Here is a 21604-nt window from a genome sequence, read left to right as displayed (position 1 = left end):
CCATGATAGACCATATGTTAGGCTATAAAGCAAACTTTAATGAATTTAAAAATACTGAAATACTTCAAAGCATCTTCTCAGATCACAATGCTACCAAATTAGAAATCAACAATAGTAAGATCAGTGGAAAAAGAGAAAACACATGGAAGCTGGACAACATCTTTCTTAAGAACGACTGGGTAAGAGAAAAAAAATAAAAATAAAATTAAAAAATTCCTTGAATCTAATGAGGATGAAAACACAACATACCAAAATCTTTGGGATACAGCAAAAGCAGTGATAAGAGGGCAATTTATAGCAATAAATAAACACATTAAAAAAGAAGAAAGACCCAAAATCAACACTTTAAACCAACATCTCCTACAATTAGGAAAAGAGCATCAAGTAAAGCCTATAGTCACCAGATGAAAGGAAATAAAAAAGATTCAAGCAGAAATCAATGAAACAGAAAATAGACAATAGAAAACTTCTGCAATACTAGAAGTTGGTTTTTTGAAAAGATCAAAAAAATTGACAAACCACTGGCAAATTTAACAAAGGAAAAGAGGGAGAGAATACAAATACCATGAATAAGAAACTAAATGGGTGACATCACAACAGAACTAACTGAAATAAAACGTATAATATCAGCATACTATGAAGAACTGTACTCCAACAAATTTGAAAATCTGGAAAAAATGATTTCTAGAAACACACTACTTACCTAAATTAATACAGACTGAGATGGAAAATTTGAACAGTCCCATAAGAAAAAAAGAAACTGAACTGGTCATTAAAAAATTACCAATAAAAATAAATCTTGGCCCAGAGAGTTTCACCAGAGAATTCTACCAAACATTCAGAGAAGAACTGATATCAATCCTATTCAAACTATTCTAAAACATAGGAAAAGATGGAATCCTCCCAAATTTATTTTATGCAGCAAGAATAATCCTGATACTAAAACCAATAAAAGATATCATGAAAAAGGAAAACTACAGACCAATATTCCTTATGAATATAGCTGGAAAATCTTCAACAAATCCTAGCCAAAAGACTCTAACAATATATCAAAAAAATAATACGTTATAACCAAGTGGGGTTCATATCAGATATGCAAGGATTGTTCAACATTAGAAAAACAATCAAAGTCATCCACAATATAAATAAAGCAAATGAAAGGAATCACATGATCATATCAATTGATGCAGAAAGGCATTTGATAAAATCTAACATCCATTCCTGATCAAAATTCTCAGCAAAATAGGAATAGAAGGGCCGCTCCTCAACATAATAAAGGGCATATATGCAATACCCACAGCCAATATTATTCTTAATGGAGAGAGACGGAAACAATTCCCATTGCAAAAAAGAACCAGACAAAATGCCCAATATCACCACTTCTATTCAACATTGTAATGGAAGTCCTAGTCATGGCAATAAGACAAGAAAGGAAAATCAAAGGCTTCCAAATTGGTGAGGAAGAAGTCAAACTATCCCTATTTGCTGATGATATGATCCTACATCTAGAAAACCCAAAAGGCTCAGCAAAAAATCTACTGGAATTACTGAGAGATTTAGCATCGTGGCAGGACACAAGATCAACATCCAAAAATGAGTTGGATTCCTCTGCACCAACAAAGAGATTGCTGAAAAAGAGATAAGGAAATCAATACCATTTACAATAGCTACCAATAAATAAATAAATACTTGGGAATAAATCTTACCAGGGACACAAAAGGCCTGTTCAAAGAAAGCTCTAAAACACTACTTCAAGAAACCATAAGAGATTTACATAAATGGAAGACCATACCATGGTCATGGATTGGAAGACTGAACATTGTGAAAATGTCAATTCTACACAAAGCAATCTATACATTCAATGCAATCTCTCTCCAGATCCCATCAACATTCTTTAAGGATATGGAAAAACCAATCACTAACTTTATATGGAAAGGAAAGAGAACTCAGATAATCAAAGCATCATTGAAGAAGCACAACAAAGTAGGAGGTCTCACACTCCCAGATCTTAATACCTACTATAGAGCCACAGTAGTCAAAGCTACCTAGTATTGGTACAACGGCAGACACACAGACCAATGGAATAGAATTGAAAAACCAGAAATAGATCCATTGACCTATGGTCAGCTGATGTTCGACAAAGGGCTGGAATCCATTAAATGAGGAAGAGATTGTCTGTTTAATAAGTGCTGCTGGCAAAACTAAATAACCATTTGCAGAAAAATGAAACAAGATCTGTACCTCACACCACACACAAAAACTAACTCCAGATGGATCAAAGACCTAAACATGAAACCTGAAACTATAAAGTTCCTCAAGAGAAAACTAGAGGCCCCAATATATGGCATAAATAGACTATCAAGCATAACCCAAAATGCACAAACAACAGAAGAGACACTAGATGAATGGGACCTTTAAAAAATTAAATTTTTATATGCTTCCAAAGACTTCTCCAAAAGAGTCAAAAGAGAACCAACAAATTGGGAAAAAATATTCAGCAATGACATGTCTGACAAAGGACTTATCTCTAGAATTTACAGAAAACTCTAACACCTCAATAACAAAAAGACAAATAATCCAAATACAAAATGGGCACTTCACCAAAGAGGATACTCGGGTGACCAACAAACATATGAAGAAATGCTCACGACCATTAGCCATTAGAAAGATGCAAATCAAAACAACATTGAGATACCATCTTGCTCCAGCACTGGTAGCAAAGTTCAACAAGACAGAAAATAACAAATACTGGTGAGGATGTGGAGAGATTGGGACTCTCATGCACTGATGGTGGGATGGTAAAATGATACAACCACTGTGGAAAGCAGTGTGTTGATTCCTTAAAAAGTTGGAATCAGAAATACAATCTGACCCAGCCATTCCATTACTAGGTATATAGCCTAAAGAAGTGAGAGCCAGGACAAGAAAAGATATATGCATACCCCTGTTCATTGCAGCAGTATTTACAATAGTCAAAAGGTGGAAACAACCTAGGTGCCCATCACAGAAGAATGGATAACCACTATGGTACATACACACAATGGAATACTATGCAACACTAAAGAGTAATGTAGAATCTGCAAAACATCACACAATGTGGATGAACTCAGAGGACATTATGCTGAATGAAATAAGTCAATCACAAAAGGACAAATATTGTATTAGTCCATTATTGTAGGAAGTCAAGGAAAGGTTTATATATGGAAGAAAATTTCCTTAGTTGATTACCAGTGGTTGGGAGGGCAGGGAAGGGAAGGGAACAGTGTTAGATAGGTAAAGACAAATATTGATTTGGGTGGAAAAAAAGGCAATGTACCAAATGCGAGTGATCAACACAGTGATATTGTGGAAGAGGAAGACATAGGGAGTGCATGGGAGGTGCAGACAACAAAGATGAACCTTTTTGCACATACAGTATTGTGCTGTTAGTGAAGGCAAACATGGATATATGGGTAGATAGATGGGTGCACAGGCTGAATTATTAGGTATGTCTATGCAGGGGGAAGCGTGCCCAAGATGTATAGGGTTGGCAGACAATGTTTTTACAAGTGTATTTGTATGTTCTGTAAGAATTCCCAGGTATATAGTAGAGCTGATAAGGGGCAAGGTTGTAGTCACTTCTTGGCCATAGCCAGCTACCCAATGGGAACAAATAGTTGGACCTCTGAATTTGGAACCATAGTCATGGGGGACATCAAGCTCAATTGCCATAATATACTGCATAAAAACATTGTTCCACATCCTATTTTTATGAGTAGTGACTGGCATCTTAAAAGTTTGCAAGCAGCCATCTAGATGCAATGATGGGTCTCTCCTCATCCAGAGCAAAGAAGAATGAAGAAAACCAAAGATACATGGAAATAATTAGTCCAAGGGACTGGTATACAATGTGATTCTCAGCCTCTAGGACTATGAGACCAGAAGAACTAGATGGTACCCAGCTACCACTGTCAACCACTTGGAGGGGGATCTCTGTAGGAGATCATGGATAGAGTGGGAGAACAATGTGGAACAAAAGTCAAAATCATTAAAAAAAAAAAGGGACCAGGTTTGTTGGTCTGAAAGAGCCTGATGGAACCACTGAGAATATGATCCTCTAGCTGCCCTTCAGGTCTGGAATTGAACCCACTCCCTTGGCTTCCAGTCAAACAAAAGACAGTCATATGAGCTGAACATTTACAATAGGTAGATACACTTCTTGGAGAGATAAAAGACAAGAGAATAAAAGGGCTGTGTATGGACAGGGAGACAGCTCTGGGGGCAGGAGTTCATAGGAGGGAACAACACAAGGAAGAGGTAATTATGTGGATGGAGTGGGAGGGGAGCTGTTGCATTGTGGTAAATTATAGTCAATGTCATGAGACAAAGTGTATGTGAGCTGCTGTATGGGAAGTGAATTTGCTCTGTAAACTTTCACCCAAATCAGAATCAAAATTTTTAAAAAAGAAAGTTTTGCTTTGAAAACTTTAAGTTTGAAGTGATCATCAGGCATTCAAGTGAAAATAGAGAATAAACTTTTTATTGTCTAGACTCTGGACTTCAGCATAGGTCAAAGCAGGGAATTTTTATTGATTGCATTTTGCTGTTAATGCACTTAAATGCAGTAAATATTTCAATAGTTAATATTAAAACCATGGACAGTGAAAGCTTTTTAGCAAAATACAGTCTGTATGTCTTGTTTTATTCCTTAAAGTGCTAGATAAAATCCAAACCTATCCCTGTATGTGTCATTGAAGTTTCCAAAAAAAGGGGGAAAAAAAAGTGACAACCAGGAACAATTTCACCTAGCTCACTCTCTATTCCTATGTGCAAACATTAGCTCAAAAGCTTCCATAGTAAAAGGGGTTTCTACACAATAATGGGTAAAAGGTTATATATTTGTCCTGTCACTAGTATAAATTAAAATGAACTAATGGCTAATGTTTTTTATGGTCAACAAGAAGGCAGATTAGAATATCCATTAAGTAAACAAATGGAAAAATTATATATTCTTAAATGATAATTTTGTACTACTATTTCTTCAGTTCAGAATGGATGAGATGAAACTACGTTTTCATTGTGCACTTCAGTCTAAAATCACTATTTCCTCCCTTCTTCCCTTTCTTTTCTTTCCTCCCTTCCCCCTCCCTCTCTTCCTCCTACCTTTCCTTCCCTCCTCTTTTCCTCCTGTCCTCTACTGGAACTATCTCCTTATGGCTAGAAAATTTTCTTTATGCTCAAGGACAATTTTTTCTTGATTTCTGGTCAAAATTATTTGTCATATTCTCACAAATGACACAAATTCACAAGTAAGTTTTATATTCAAAGTTACCTATCAGGTATAAAATGGATGACTTACAGTTATGTAATATTTTTGGAGATGAAGAAAATTTTAAAAAGTCCATGGGAGCCAAAATATGACCTTGATTATATCCCTTTGAATTTAGAGACCATCTAAAGAATAGATTTGATACATTGAAAACCAATGACCGAAAACCAATCGATTTGTGGGTGCATATCAAGAACATAATACATGAAGAAAGGAAAAAATCATTAAAAAAAAAATAAAGGAAGAAAATACTAAAATGCACATCAGAAGAGATTCTGAAACTTGCTCTTGAACAGAGAACCTAAAGTGAAGGGAAGAAATGACAAGATAAAAGAACTAAACAGAAGATTTCAAAGAAAGACAGCTCATGAAAACAAAGTCAATTATTATAATGAAATGTGTAAAGATCTGGAGTTAGAAAACTAATTTAAAAGAACATGCTTGGTATTTCTCCAGCTCAAAGAACTGAAGAAAAAAGTCATGCCTTGAATTGCAGTATTGAGAGATTTCACAGACAAAATATTGAATGATCAGGAAGCATCAAATGAAGATGGAAGGAACACACAGACTCACTATACAAAAAAGAATTGGTCAATGTTTGACTATTTCAGGAGATGGCATATGATAAAGAACCAATAGAACTGAAGGAAGAAGTCCAAGCTACACTGAAAGAATTGGTGAAAAACAAGTCTCGAGGAATTGACAGAATACCCATTGAGATGTTTCAACAAATGGGTGCCACATTGGAGGCATTCACTCATCTATGCCAGTAATTTGTAAGACAGCTACTTGGCCAACTGATTGGAAGAGATTCCTATCCGTACCCATTCCAAAGAAAGATGCTCCAACATAATGTATGAATTATCAAATAATATCATTAACATCACATCCAAGTAAAATCTTGCTGAAAATAATTAAAAAATGGTTGTAGCAGTATATTGACAGAGAACTTCCAGAAATGCAAGCTGGATTCAGAAGAGGACACAGAATGAGGGATATTATTGCTGATGTCACATGGGTCTTGGCTGAAAGCAAAGAATACCAGAAAGATGTTTACTTGTGTTGTACTGACCATGCAAAAGCATTCAATTGTGTGGACCATAAAAAAATTATGGATAACATTGAGAAGAACGGGAACTCCAGAACACTTAATTGTCCTCATGAGGAACCTGTACACAGACCAGGAGACTGTCATTCAAACAGAACAAGAGAATACTGCATGTTGAAAAATCAGGAAGTGTGTGTCAGCGTTGTATCCTTTCACCATACTTACCCAATCCCTATGCTTAGCAAATAATCTGAGAAGCTGGACTATATGAAGAAGAATGCAGCATCAAGATTGGAGGAAGACTCATTAACAGCCTGCAATATGTACATGACACAACTTTGCTTGCTGAAGGTGAAATTGACTTGCTGAAGGTTAAGATGAAGATGACTGATGAAGACTAAAGACTACAGTCTGCAGTATGCATTACAACTCAACATAAAGAAAACAAAAATATGCACAACTGGACCAATAAGAAGCATCATGATAAGTGGAGATAAGATTGAAGTTGTCAATGATTTCATATTACTTGGATCCACAATCAACACCCATGGAAGCAGCAGCCAAGAAATCAGATGTTGTATTGCACTGGGCAAATCTGCTACAAAAGACCTCTTTAAAATGTTGAAGAGCAAAGATGTGACTTTAAAGACTGAGGTGAGCCAACCCAAGCCCTGATATTTTCAATTGTCTCATCTACATGTGAAAGCTGGACAATGAATAAGACAAGTGAAATAAAATTGATGCTTTTGAGTTGTGGTGTTGGTGAAGAATACTGAAAATACCATGGCTGTCAGAAGAATGAAAAAATCTGTTCTGGAAGAAGTGCAGTTGGAATGCTCCTTAGAAGTGAGAATGGCCAGACTTTCTCTCACTTATTTTGGTCACGTGTCAGAAGGCACCATTCCCTGAAGAAGGATATCATGGTTGGTAAAGTCGAGGGTCAATGAAAAAGGGGAAGAACTTGAAAGAGATAGACTGGCACAGTGGCTGCATTGATTGGCACAAGTATAGCAAGGACTGTGAGAGTGGCACAGGACTGGGCAGTGTTTCCTTCTGTTGTACGTAGGGTTGCTATGAGTCAGAGCCAACTTGATGGCACCTAAAAACCCAACACAGTATTGCTGAGGTCAATTTGTATTATTTACATTTAATTGTCAGCTTCTCTTGAGGAGGTCTAGTGGTGCAGTGGTTAAAGCATTTGGCTGCTAACACAAAAGTTGGCCGTTAGAACCCAACAACAGCTGCACAATAGAAAGATGAGGGAGTCTGCTTCCATTAAGATTTACAACTTCTGAAACCCTATGGGGTTGTTCTCCATCCTACAGAGTCGCTTTGAGTTAGAATTGACTCAGTGGAAGTGGGATTGTATTTTTGTTTTCTTTGAATTCTTGAAGGACTACAATAAACTACTTTGACATGTTGAACTTTCCTCATTCAAACCCTAGAACTAGAAAAAGATATATGCATGATTAGCAGTCCTTTTGATTATATAATGCCTCATTAGTTTTATAAAACTCCATAATCCCTGGCCCAGACCAATGAAACAATTTTCCCTAGATTACATAGTGAGAAATTCAGGGGTGGTGACAAGGGAACAAAATTTTTAAATAACTACCTAGAGGAATCCCATGATTTTTTACACTGAGAATAATGATATAAAAAGCAGTTTATAGAAAGAAGGGGGAAGAGAGAGAGGTGGAAACAGAAAGAGAGAAGGCAAGGCTCTGGACCATGCAGTCCCAGAGAGGAAAAATTATACATGTGTATATATATACAAACATCAACCACATACACAAACATACGGTGCTAGTGTTTTTGTTAGGAGCTCTGGTAGCATAGTGCCTAAGGCACTGACTGCTAACCAGAAGGCTGGCGGTTCAAACCACCAGCCACTCCTCAGAAGGAAAGTTGGGCAATCTACTTCTGTAGTGATACCACCTCGGAAACCCAAGGAGGGGTCGCTATGAGTCGAGACTGACTCCACCGCACATAACAACAACAAAAACATTGTTTTTGTTAGTATCTGGTGCAATGTTTATCATAGTAAATGAAACAAGAAAAAATAAACCTCTTAAACTTTATTTTCATATAAGGATTACAAAGAATGCCATTTTTATGAACGTAGTCTATCCTACCACATAAAGAATAAATTAGTTTAAATTCTGTTAGTCAAGGGGCAGAGGGTTCTATAACCGACTGCACATTTTTTTCTTATTTTGTAGGCCCCAAGACCTGGTTTAAATGGAGGAGAAAAAGTAATTCTATTAGATTTAATAAGAAAGTACCAGAGTTGAGGAGGTTTTTATAAACTATTTTGTAGTTAGGCGAATACCCTTCCATATTGAGAGAATTTTGAGCCCCATAATCTTTGAGAATCAAAGGTACGTTTTGGAGGGAACCTGTGTCTGCGTGCACCTGCCTCAGGCACCTATGTCGGTGGATGCCCTTAACTCAATAGCTGTTCGTAGGATTAATGGGCGGGATGAGCAAGCACGTGTGCACCACCCACTCGCACGGGGGCAGAGAAAATTAATTCTGTGTTTATATTGTAGTATTTAATATATAATCTATCCAAGTTTGGGAAACATATTAAACAAATTAAAACATGAAAAATTGCTAGAATATAAATTTTTATTTTTGTATTCACAAAAGAGAAATCAATATTTAAAGAAATCCATTAAAGAGATTTAAATTTATTTTCTTCTGCCTTTATTCATCTCTTACCACCACTTTCTTGTTATTGTCATTTAATACTGAAGTCCTGCCTTTCTCGAGGTAACACATGTCACAAATGCACATAACCTTTTCTCCAAAAGATTAAAGAGTTTGTCAGGAAGCTCTTGAGCAACACATTTCACTCTTATATAAATGACTGATACTCAGCAGTTTTGCTAGGACTATTTTATTTTAAAAAAGCATCATTTGCTATCCCAAATGAATTTTCCAAGTAATATGTATCATTTCTTACATAAGAGTAAGAGATAAATTTTAAGCAGCAAAGGACAGAACATTGTGAAAGGCACAGAAAAGCACTTTCTGACTTTTAATTAATAAAAACAAGTTCAGTTTCGTTGCTGATGCAATTTTGTCCGTGGCTAGGCTTACACATCTTATCTGTGTGGTGGTATTTCCCCTCCTTCCATATTTAGCCGAGAAAAATGATTATTGCCTCAATTCTAAATATCTCATTAATCTAAATGTCTACTACAACTTAGAAAAAATAATTCATTTTAAAAAGAAAACCCAACATAATGAGTTTGTTGTGGAAAAGTGCAGAAAACGTGACTGCATATATTGGCCCTAAATCAATATTAAAATTATATACATCTATGAGGAATTTTTCCCAACATGTATACCAACATTACAGAGCATATGGCACTGTATGTGTTAGAGTCATCATTATCATCAAAACAATATTATCTTTAAAAGAAGGAAAATCTTCATCAATCTTAGAATCACAATTTAAAGAATTACATCACCACTGCCACACTGGCTAGACACCATAATTTTTTTTCTTTTAAAGACTTTGGAAATAGAATTATGTTGCATTTCTTACTTGATTTCAGCAGATCTTGAAAATTAAGAAAAATATATATGATTAATTTTAAATATTTAAATGTGAGTTTAAAGAAGTATTTCTTTATATTCAAATAAAAATATTAACCATATTTAGCAAAATAAGTTACAAAACATGAATAAGCAATTATGGGAATATTTATTTTCCTAATAGTATTTATTTCTAAGAAAATAAGGGCATTTGACTATTTTAAATGTATAAGTAATAGGAAATATTAATACAAATATTCCACGGTATTTGTGAAAGCCAAATTTAATTTCCTGAATCTAGTTTTTACATTTGGATTCATGAGCATATTTATGGATGTTGTAATTTGTTATTTTCTCAAAAGTATATAACATTTAGTTCTTCCCAAATTAATAAATATATCTACCCACATTAAGCCAAATGATTTTTTATTTTTATACTTCTCCACCAATCATCTGTTGTTCTTTACTACCATAGAGACAATGCAATTCTCACAAGAAACTATTCTAATACAAAAAAATTTTAAAGACAATTTTCCTTGTAGCATGATTTTTAAAATAAATTGATTATACATTATATGTTTATAATAACCAATATAGAATATAAATATTTTAATAAATAATTTATCAGCATTGAGTTGTTGGGTTTATATGTTTATGTAATATGACTTGATTTGTACTCATATATGCAAATAATTCTTCATATGTCAATGGAGATTTAAAAAAAAAGTTAATAGATACCAAAATGAGAACAAATATTTACCTATTTTTCTGAAAGAAATAACCATTTAAATGTTTATTATGTTTTATATTTAATATTTATTTAATATAAGCTATTTTGAATGAATACTTTTATTCTTTTGTCACTGAAATATTTAAATATATGTATATATGTATCATAAAATAAAATATACATTTTATTATAAGGAACAATCATTGTTTTGGAATAAAACATCCTATTTTAATAAAATAATAACAGCAACACAACACAACAGGTATAATTTGAAGATATTAATGGTAAAATCAACTTATGGCTGAATATCTATCTATCTATCTATCACATTAAGTATGAACTATATGTAATGGCTAAAAATGATCAAAATGCAAGTATGTCTGAGTTCACCTACCTTGAGGACATCTCCTTGTGCTAAATGAAATGTTCTGGCTGAAATATTGATTCCTTTTCCTGCTTGAACCTGAATGCTATAAATGCATTCATGGTTGTTTTCGTAGTTGAGTGGATAATTTGGAGAGAGCAAAATCCCTTCATTATTGGTTGCAGATGCACCACATTCAGCTGCAGGTAAAACAGAATATTGAGGTACAGTTTAATGGAAAGCATTATCATCTTCAAGTAATGTAATGTATGGAAATGTTAATGATTTTATTGTACCCAGAGCCTAACTAACAAGAAAATAATGTAGAGAATGGTCACGTGTTGTCGACGACATGCTCGCCCCCTCAGAAACAATGGGAAGAAATGACTACTGTCCATGGACTGGACACTTGTGTATGGAAAGAGATATACAAGAATTGCAGTTTGTTTGTTTATTTTTCCTGGATGAAATAACAGCATGGGAACGGATGAGAGCAAAACAATTCAGGAAGTATTTTAACTGTTTAGATCTCCAGTAACTTTTAAATTTAAAATTAATTCTTGCATAAAGAGTTGAAAGACCAATTTTATTTTAGAATGATGATAATTTGATCTTTTTAAAATTTTACCTTTCTTGAATTTAACCAATATTCCACATTCTCTGATTCAAGCTCTTTAATTAGAATTAAAAAAAGGAACTAATTATACATCATCATTGAAACTAGACATTTCCTACTAACCAAAAATTGTACCAAGTTGGACGTCTTTGGAAATTCTATCAGCTTTCCAAATTTAGAGGCTAGAAAAGAGTAGGCATTCAGATAATCACTATTTTCGGTATCCAGGACTGACTACGCAAAATGAGAATGAGTCCAAAGAATTTCAAAAGACTCTATTACTTTATAGACTTGTAGAAATGTTGGAAAATCAATAACAAACCCTTATAATTCTACTATGTGCTCCTGTATTTCAGAGATTCAGTGAAATCACTGTTCTATCTAGTAGCTTGCTTCTTATTACCATATCTTAGTGGTTAGGAAGACTTACATTTTCCAACAGAACAGAAAAAGAAAGTAAGTCATTATAGTCCAGAAATATGATTTTATAAATAATGTCTCATGACAACAATCTGGGGCAGACTACAAGGTGAAGGATCATGAATTATTTTACCTTTTAAATGGTTAAGCATGAACAAAAACAAGGCAAAAAGAAAAAGCCTAGTGAGCAAATGAAAAGGATCAAGATGGTACACTCAGAATAATATCAACATGATTTAAAATAATAAGAAGAAGTATTTTATTTTATAAAAATGACGTGAGGCTGACAATCAATCAGACACATGAAAAGTATCACACAATAGTTTCTTCAAGTTAAAAGGGAAAAAGCAACAAATAAAAAACAAAATAAAAATTCACAGACATGTAATATTGATGTAAATGATTTTTATTTTAGTGTTACTTAAATATGATCAAAAACAAAAATTGATATGTCCTAATGCTTTTATCTGTATACAATTATAATATCAAAACAAGTTTATAAATATAGAAATACTACAAAAAAATTAAATTAAAAATAGTAACATTGAACTAATCTGGTACAAGATTTTGTTTTTTTGAAGTCAAATCACCATTGAAGATGCAGACCAGGAGCCAGCTGCTCGAATACAGGCTTCTGGAATTTGGTATGCCTTTCAATTACACTGCTGTGTGTGATTCAACTCTCTCTTGCCTTATTCACTTCTGAACTGATTTCATCTGTAAGGGACAATATCATGTCATGTGCCCTTCACTTAGGGAGAATCATTTACATTTTAAATCTGTCTTTTTTCTCACTAGCTAAAGAGGATCCAGATTTGCTTGTGGGGACATGAAGAAAAATGTGTCTGGGTTATACAGGTGACCCGATATGTACATATGTTTAAAAAGTTAGATTATTTAATAGAAAACAAAATTGTTTTCTACAAATGTTGTATTGAGCACATGCTCTTGGATGTGAGTTTGTAAAACATTGCTGTACAGATTAAGGGTTCAGGCTTTGGAATCGAGAGGCTCGGGTTCAAAACTAAGCTTTACTTTTTTTTTCTTAGCCGAATGGCTTCAGTGACTTATTTCCTCTAGGTGAGTCTCAATATTATTATAACATTGGAAATAATAATCCCTTCCTCAAAAGGGTGTTTTGATTGTGTACTTAGGTGTGTGGAGGGTGGGAAGGTGAGAGGGAATTGATAATGTATGTAGAACATTTAGCCTGGTGCCCAACACACAGCAAGAGATTAGTAAACTAAAGCTATCATTAGGAATGCTAATGGTGACAAAAAGTTACATACTATTCCATTGTGAAAAAAGCTATCCAGATGTAGACAGACACTTACTGTGAAAAAGCTATGGGGCTCTTCATAATTTTGTAGAATTACTGATGATAGATTGCTTTAACAACTTGTATAAACAGAGCAAAAACCAATACTCCCCTCTCTGCCCACAACAACAACAACAAAAGTCAAGTGATAAATTACTGAAGCTACCCTTTAAAATATACTAACAATTTATTGTTAGTCTCACTATAAACATTGTCAGGCTTATATGATGTAGTTAAAGGAGATTATTTGCCTTTTATATTGAAAATAATCAGCTTTTGACATACGTTACTATCTCAATTGGTTTAAAATGACCTACTGGGAAAAATAGGATCATAAGCTAAATCAGAGTGGAAAAATTAAGGAAGAAATCTAGATTAATTTAGTACCTTCCTCGTTAATGAGAATCGACTATATAATTTGTGGATCCCCGTGTAAAATGAAAATGCATAGCTCCTTGTTCAAAACTTATTAAGAATTTCAGGAAAGCAATAGTAGAGCATTCAACCAAAACTGGGCCCTTCAGATCATATGCCTTTTTCTAGTGCTCAGGTTTCACACCCATGAAACTCTCCCTGCACGTATGCCCTATAAGAACCCTGCACGGTAAACCGTTTTTCCACTGTGATAGATGAACACTAAACTGAACTTTCTTGGCTAAATTGAATAGATATTAAGTATTAGACCTGGCATTTACATTCTCAACTATCACTACCCATGCTGTTAAAAGACGGAACATGTCATTTCTTTTTCACACCAAAATACATTTTTAATTTGAAAGAAAACCTTATTAATTATCCCAGACAACAAGTAAAAACTAAGATTAACTGAGGAAAACAAGTACATAAGGTCATTTTTCTCCTTTCATTTTAACTTCTATTCATACTACTCAAAGACTTCCTATTGAACATTAGTAAGATTATCATAAGTGATTGGGGTGTGTGATAGCGGTCAGAACACATTTATACCACATACAATTTATAAATCTATGTTCTATTATACAAAATAGTTAATTTTCAGTATGATTGTCTTTTATCAAGACAAAATCTTGAAACAGAAAATGAAAACCTGTTCACAATATTCTGTATATAGACACAGGAAAGTACACTTACTTATTTTTTCAACATATTTTAATTAAATAAAATTTTCAACTAAGTTAAAATTTCATTTTAGCACAATACCAATCTCCAGATTCTGATTTATAAATTATTTTTCATACAATTTCATCTCTGAATTTAAAATACACCAACACTGACCTCCAATATGCAATGGGGTACTGAAGAGCCCTACACAACTTCTTTAAGCACTTTAGCTATGGTGGTCTGCTTTTTTTTTTTTTTTAAATTTTATTGTAATTTGGGTGAAAGTTTATAGAGCAAATTCATTTTCCATATAGTAGTTCACATATACTTTGTCTCTTGACATTGACTACAATTTCCCACACTGCAACAGATCCCCTCCCACTTCCTCCACATAGTCACCTCTTCCCTGTGTCCTTCCCTCCATGCACTCCTGCTCCCCGAGCTGTCTCCCTGTGCATACACAGCCCTTCTGTTCTCCCATGATTGTTCTCTCCAAGGAGTGTATCTATCTAATGTAAATATTCAGCTCATGTGCCTGTCTTTTGTTTGGCTGCAAGCCACAGAAGTGGGTTCAATTCCAGACCTAAAGGGCAGCTAGGGAGTCATAGTCTCAGTGGTTCCATCAGGCTCTAGCAGACAAGCAAACCTGTTCCTTTTGTTTTTTTTAAATAAATTTTTAAAATGATTTTGACTTTTGTACCACTCTATACAGGATCTCCTACAGAGATCTCCCTCCAAGTGGTTGACAGTGGTAGCTGGGCACCATCTAGTTCTGGTCTCATAGCCATTTAGGTTGAGAATCATATGGTGTACTAGTCACTTTGACTAATTATTTCCATGTATCTTCGGTTTTCTTCATTCTTCTTTGCTCTGGATGAGAAGACACTCACCGTTGCATCTAGATGGCCTCTTGCAAGCTTTTAAGATCTCAGTCGCTACTCACTAAAGCAGAAAGAATATTTTTGTGTAGCATGTTACGCCAATTAAGCTTAATGATGACTGTTACTATAGTCCCGAGCCCACAAGTCCAACTACTCACTCCCTCCTGGTAGCTGGCTGTGGCCAAGAAATGGCTACAAACTTGCCTCTCTTCAGCTGTACTATATGCCGGGGAATTCTTACAGAACATAATACACTTGTAGAAACACTGTCTGCCGACCCTATACTTGATCATGGGCACTCTCCTCCCTGGATAGATATACCTAATAGTTCAACCTGTGTACCCATCTATCCACTTGTATATCCATATTTGCCTTCACTGACAATACAGTACTGTATGTGCAAAAGTGTTCATCTTTGTTGTCTGTACCTCCCATGCACCTCTCAATGGCACCGGGCTGATGATTCACATTTGGTATATTGCCCTTCTCTTCATACAAATCAATATTTGTCTTTATCTACCTAACAATGTTCCCTCACATCCCTGGTAATGTGAGGGAACATTATCTTCCACATATAAATCTTTCCTTGACTTTTTACAATAATGGACTAATACAATATTTGTCCTTCTGTGATTGACTTATTTCACTTAGCATAATGTCCTCCAAATTCATCCACACTATGTGGTGTTTTGCCAATTCTACATTATTCTTTAGGGTTGCATGGTATTCCATTGTGTGTATGTATGTACCATAGTTTGTTTGTCCATTCTGCTGATGAACACTTAGGTTGTTTCCATCTTTTGGCTATTGTAAATAGTGCTGCAATGAATATGGGTGTGCATATATCTATCTGCTCTTGTCCTGGCTCTCACTTCTTTAGGATATAAACCTAGTAATGGGATGGCTGGGGCAAATGGCATTTCTAATTCCAACTTTTTAAGGAATCGCCATACTGCTTTCCACAGTGGTTGTATCATTTGACAGTCCCACCAGCAGTGTATGAGAATCCCAAACTCTCAGCTTCCTTGCCAACATTTGTTATTTTCTTTCTAGTAGAACTTTGCTACCAGTGCTAGGACAAGATGGTATGTCATTGTTGTTTTTATTTGTATCTTTCTAATGGCTAAGAGGTTGGTGGTTCAAACTCACCAGCCACTGTGTGGACTGGGCGTTCTTCTTCCACAGAAATCTACCATCTCAGAAACCTAAAGGGGGTCTTTATGAGTCAGAATGGACTCAATGACAGTGAGTTTGGTTTGGGAGCTCTGATAGCATAATGTCTAAGGCACTTGACTGCTAACCAGAAGGCTGGCAGCTCAAACCCACCAGCCACTCCTTGGAAGGAAGGTTGGTCAATCTACTTCCATAGTGATAATTGCCTCGGAAACCCAGGGAGGGGTTGCTATGAGTTGGGTCCAACTTGATGGCACACAACAACAACCAACAACAAATGGCTAATGATCATGAGCATTTCTTCATATGTTTGTTGGTTGCCTGAATATCTTCTTTGTTAAAATGTCTATTCATGCCTTCTACCCATTTTTTAATTGGATTATTATTTGTTGTTGTTGTTGTTGAGTTGTTGGAGTTTTCTATACATTCTGAAGATAAGTCCCTTGTCAGATAAGTCATTGCTGAATATTTTTTCCCAATCTATAGGTTCTCCTTTGCCTCTTTTGGAGAAGTCTTTGGAAGCACATAAAAATTTAATTTTGAGAAGGTCTCATTCATTTAGTTTCTCTTCTGTTGTTTGTGCATTTTGGGTTAAGCTTGATAGTCTATTTATGCCATATATTAGGGCCCCTAAATTTGCCCCTAGTTTTTCCTTGGGGAACTTTATAGTTTCAGGTTTCACATTTAAGTCTTTGATCCATCTAAGTTTGTTTTCGTGCATGGTGTGAGGTACAGATCTTATTTCATTTTTCCGCAAATGGCTATCCAGTCTTGCCAGGACCATTTGTTAAACAGATAATCTCTTCCCCATTTAGTGGACTTTGGCCTTTTGTCAAAGATCAGCTGACCATAGGTGGATAGATATGTCTGTGGGTTTTCAGCTCTATTCCATTGGTCTATGTGTCTGTCATTGTACCACTACCAGACAGTTTTGACTATTGTGGCTGTATAATAGGTTTTAAGACCCAAGAGCATATGACCTCCTACTTTTTGTTCTTCTTCAACAGTGTTTTGCTTATCTGAGTTCTCTGTCCTTTCCATATAAAGTTAGTGATTGGGTTTTCCATATCCTTAAAGAATGTTGATGGGATGTGGATTGGGATTGCATTGAATGTACAGATTGCTTTGGGTGGAATTGACATTTTCACTATGTTCAATCTTTCTGTCTACGAGCATGGTATATTCTTCTATTTATGTAGATTTCTGATGGTTTCTTAAAGTACTTTTTATAGTTTTCTTTGTACAGATCTTTTGTGTCCCTTGTAAGATTTATTCCCAAATATTTTATTTTTTTGGCAGTTATCGTAAATGGTATTGATTTCTTTATTTCTTTTTCAGCAATCTCTTTGCTGGTGTAGAGGAATCCAACTGATTTCTGAATGTTTACCTTGTATTCTGCCATGATGCTAAATCTTTCAATTAGTTCCAGTGAATTTTTTAATGAGTCTTTTGGGTTTTCTAGGTATAGGATCATACCATCAGCAAATAGGGCTAGTTTGACTTTTTCCTTACTAATTTGGAAGGCTTTGATTTCCCTTTCTTGCCTTATTGCCCTGGTTAGGACTTCCAATACAATATTGAATAGAAATGCTGATAGAGGGCATCCTTGTCTGGTTCCTGTTTGCAATGGAAATGGTTTCAGTCTTTCTCCATTGAGAATGTTGTTGGGTGTTGGTTTTGCATAGATGCCCTTTACTATGTTGAAGAATTTCCCTTCTATTCCTATTTTTCTGAGAGTTGTGATCAGGAATGGATGTTGGATTTTATCAAATGCCTTTTCTGCATCAGTTGATATGATCACATGGTTCTCTTTATTTGTTTTATTTATGTGGTGGATGACATTGAATTTTTTTTTCCCCTAATGTTTAACCATCCTTTGATACCTGATATGAACCCCACTTGGTCAAAATTTATTCTTTTTTTTTGATATGTTGTTGGAGTCTATTGGCTAGGAATTTGTTGAAGATTTTTACATCTATATTCATGAGGGATATTGGTGTGTAGTTTTCCTTTTGAGTGATGTCTTTACCTGGTTTTGATATCATGATTATGCTTGCTGCATAAAATGAAGCTGGGAGGAGTCCATCCTTTTCTACGTTTTGGTATAATTTGAGTAGGATTGGTGTCAGTTCTATTCTCAATGTTTGGTACAATTTTCCAGTGAAACCATCTGGGCTAGGACATTTTTATTGGTAATTTTTTATGACCTGTTCAATTTCTTCTTTTGTTATGAATCTCAGTCTGTGTTCATTTAGGTCAGTAGTATGTTTCTAGAAATCTATCCATTTCTTCCAGATTTTCAAATTTGTTGGAGTATAGTTCTTCATAGTATCCTGATATTATCCTGTTTATTTCAGATGATTCTGTTGTAATGTCACCCATTTTGTTTCTTATTTGTGTTATTTCTATTCTCTCTCTCTTTTTCTTTGTTAAATTTGCCAGTGGTTTGTCAATTTTATTAATCTTTTTAAAAAAAAACAACTTCTAGTTGTCTTGATGTTTTCTATTGTCTATTTTCTGTTTCATAGATTTCTGTTTGAATCTTTATTATTTCCTTTCTTGTAATTGTAGGAGATATTGGATTAAAATGTTGATTTTGGCTTTTTTTTTTTTTTTGATGTGTGCATTTATTGCTATAAATTGGCCTCTGATTACTGCTTTTGCTGTTTCCTAAAGATTTTGATATATTGTTTTCATTCTCATTTGATTCAAGGATTTTTTTTTTAATTTCTTTTTTTTTTCTTCTTTTATTTCCCCTACCCACCAGCCACTCCTCGGAAGGAAGGTTGGGCAATCTACTTCTGTAGTGATACCATCTCGGAAACCCAAGGAGGGGTTGCTATGTTTCAGGTTTGACTCGATGGCACATAACAATAACAAAAACATCACCCAGTCATTCTTAAGGAGGCTGTTGTTCAGTTTCCACGTGTTTGCTATTTTTCTGTTGATCTTCCTATTGTGGATTTCTAATTTGATTGCATTTTGGTCTGAGAAGATGCTTTGCAATATATCAATATTTTTAAATTTATTAAGGCTTGCTTTATGACCTAACATATGGTTTATCATGGGGAATGTTCCATGTGCATTGGAAACAACGTATATTTTGCTATTAGTGTGAAGTGTTGTGTAGATATCGATGAGGTCAAGTTGGTGGATTGTATTGTTTATCTCTTCTGAGTCTTTTTTTTAAGTATTTTTCCAGTTGTTCTATCTTTCAAAGAAAGTGGTGTATTAAAGTCTCCCACTATGAGTCTGGAATCTTCTATTTGCCTTTTTAATTCTGTTAAAATGTGTGCATTTTGGGGCTCTTTCATTGGGTCCATAGATATTTATTATGGTCATTTCTTCATGTTCTATTGAGCTTTTAATCATTATATAATGTCTTTCCTTATCTTTTATGGTAATTTTTGTCTTAAAGTTAATTTGATCAAAAATTAATATTGCTGCTCCTGCTCTTTTTTGGTGCCATTTGCTTGATATATCTTTTTCCAACCTTTAATTTTTAGTCTATTTTTGTCTTTCTCTCTAAGGTGTATCTCTTATAGATAGCATATGGATGGGTTATACTTTCTTATCCAGTTTGCAACTGTCCATCTCTTGAGTGGTGCATTTAATCCATTGACATTCAGTATGATATCGACAAGTATGAATTGGTTGCTGTCATTTTGTTATGTGTTTATTCATGGTGTTCCAGGTTTTCTTTGTTCCATATAATTTTCTGTGCCGAGCTCATGTTTATGAATCATGTTATCATTTCCTTTGTTGCTACTGTTTTAGTATTTGCTAAATATTGTGCTTGTCCTCTTTTTTATTGTGATGTGAAAGTTCATCATTTTTCTTTGAGATTACCCTGTGATTTATAATTTTTTCCCTGAGTTTAGAACAGTCCATTCTATCTTGCAACTCTCTTGACTTCCTCACCATTTAGAAGTTATGTAATTACACTATTATTTCCCTCTTTTTGGTTTGTAGTTGTTCTCCTTTGCCAATTGATGTGTCTGGTTCCCTGTTTAAAATCATGTAACTTTATTTTACTTCGGATACTTTCATAGCTGTGTTTGTTTCTGGTTTATGTCATCTTGTGTATTAATGGCCGGTTATTGTTTGCTATTATTTGTTCTCTGTTCAAAGGACTCCCTTTAGTATCTCTGGTAAGGTTGTTCTGATTTTTTAAAATTCCCTTAATTTCTGTTCTCTGGAAATCTCCTAATTTCACCATATTTGAGGGACAATTTTGCTGGTTTTATAATTCTTGGTTGGAAATTTTTCTTTCCGGGGTTTTATATATACCATGGGAGCTCTGGTGGCATGATGCCTAAGGTATTTGATTGCTAACCAGAAGGCTGGTGTTTCAAACCCACTAGCCACTTTTCAGAAGGAAGGTTGGGCAATCTACTTTCATAGTAATACCGCCTAGGAAACAAAGGAGGTGTTGCTATGAGTTGGATCTGACTCAACAGCATTGCCTTCTCCCTTGCATGGTTTCTGGTGAGAATTCAGAGTTTATTCTTATTGGTTTGCCTTTGTAGGTAACTTTTCATTATACCTGTGCTACTTTCAGGATTCTGTCTCTGGTTTTAATGAGTTTGATGATGATATGTCTTGGTGATTTTCTTTTGGAGTCTATCCTGTTTGGGGTTCATTGGACTTCCTGAATGGATACATTCTCATCTTTCATCATATCAGGGAAGTTCTCTTCCAACAAATCTTGGACAATTTTCTCAGTGGTTTTCTTTTTCCTTTCCTGTTCTGGAATTTCAGTTACATGTAGGTTATTCCTTTTAAAGGTATCCCACAAGAACCTTAGGCTTTCTTCATTTTGTTCTGATCTTTTTTGATTGATCCCTTTCCAAGGAAGTATTCAGGTATGTGTCTTTAATTTCATTAATTCTGTCTTCTATTGCTTTGATTCTACTCCTTTGCCCTTTGCAGTGTAGTAAATTACTCAGTGTGGCTTTTCTACCCATAAGTCTTTGTAAACTCCAAGGTGGGAATTGCTATTAGCACCTGAGGAGATCCTGATTGCTAAAGTCACCCACCTGGAGTATTTCTGTTGGGAGTGGAACAGAACAATGTTCTGGGAGGTTCCCACTCTCTCTCAGGTGCTTAGAGTTATGATG

General features: G+C 34.9%; 1 protein-coding gene across 1 annotated transcript in view; it reads right to left on the bottom strand.

Moving 5' to 3' along the window:
* CSMD3 (CUB and Sushi multiple domains 3) overlaps window positions 1–21604 on the bottom strand; it is a gene marked incomplete at its 5' end in the record, with an annotated part of 1439134 nt that overhangs the window by 465983 nt on the left and 951547 nt on the right. Inside the window, one exon of the mRNA XM_007955674.2 lies at window positions 11027–11196. Within this exon, the coding sequence (XP_007953865.2) occupies window positions 11027–11196 (170 nt within the window). The remainder of the gene's footprint in view (window positions 1–11026; window positions 11197–21604) is intronic.

Source organism: Orycteropus afer, unplaced genomic scaffold (assembly GCF_000298275.1).
Source record: "Orycteropus afer afer isolate SDZICR_OR568_19922 unplaced genomic scaffold, OryAfe1.0 scaffold00530, whole genome shotgun sequence".
Taxonomy (NCBI): Eukaryota; Metazoa; Chordata; class Mammalia; order Tubulidentata; family Orycteropodidae; genus Orycteropus; species Orycteropus afer.
This window is presented reverse-complemented; position numbering and strand designations above follow the sequence as displayed.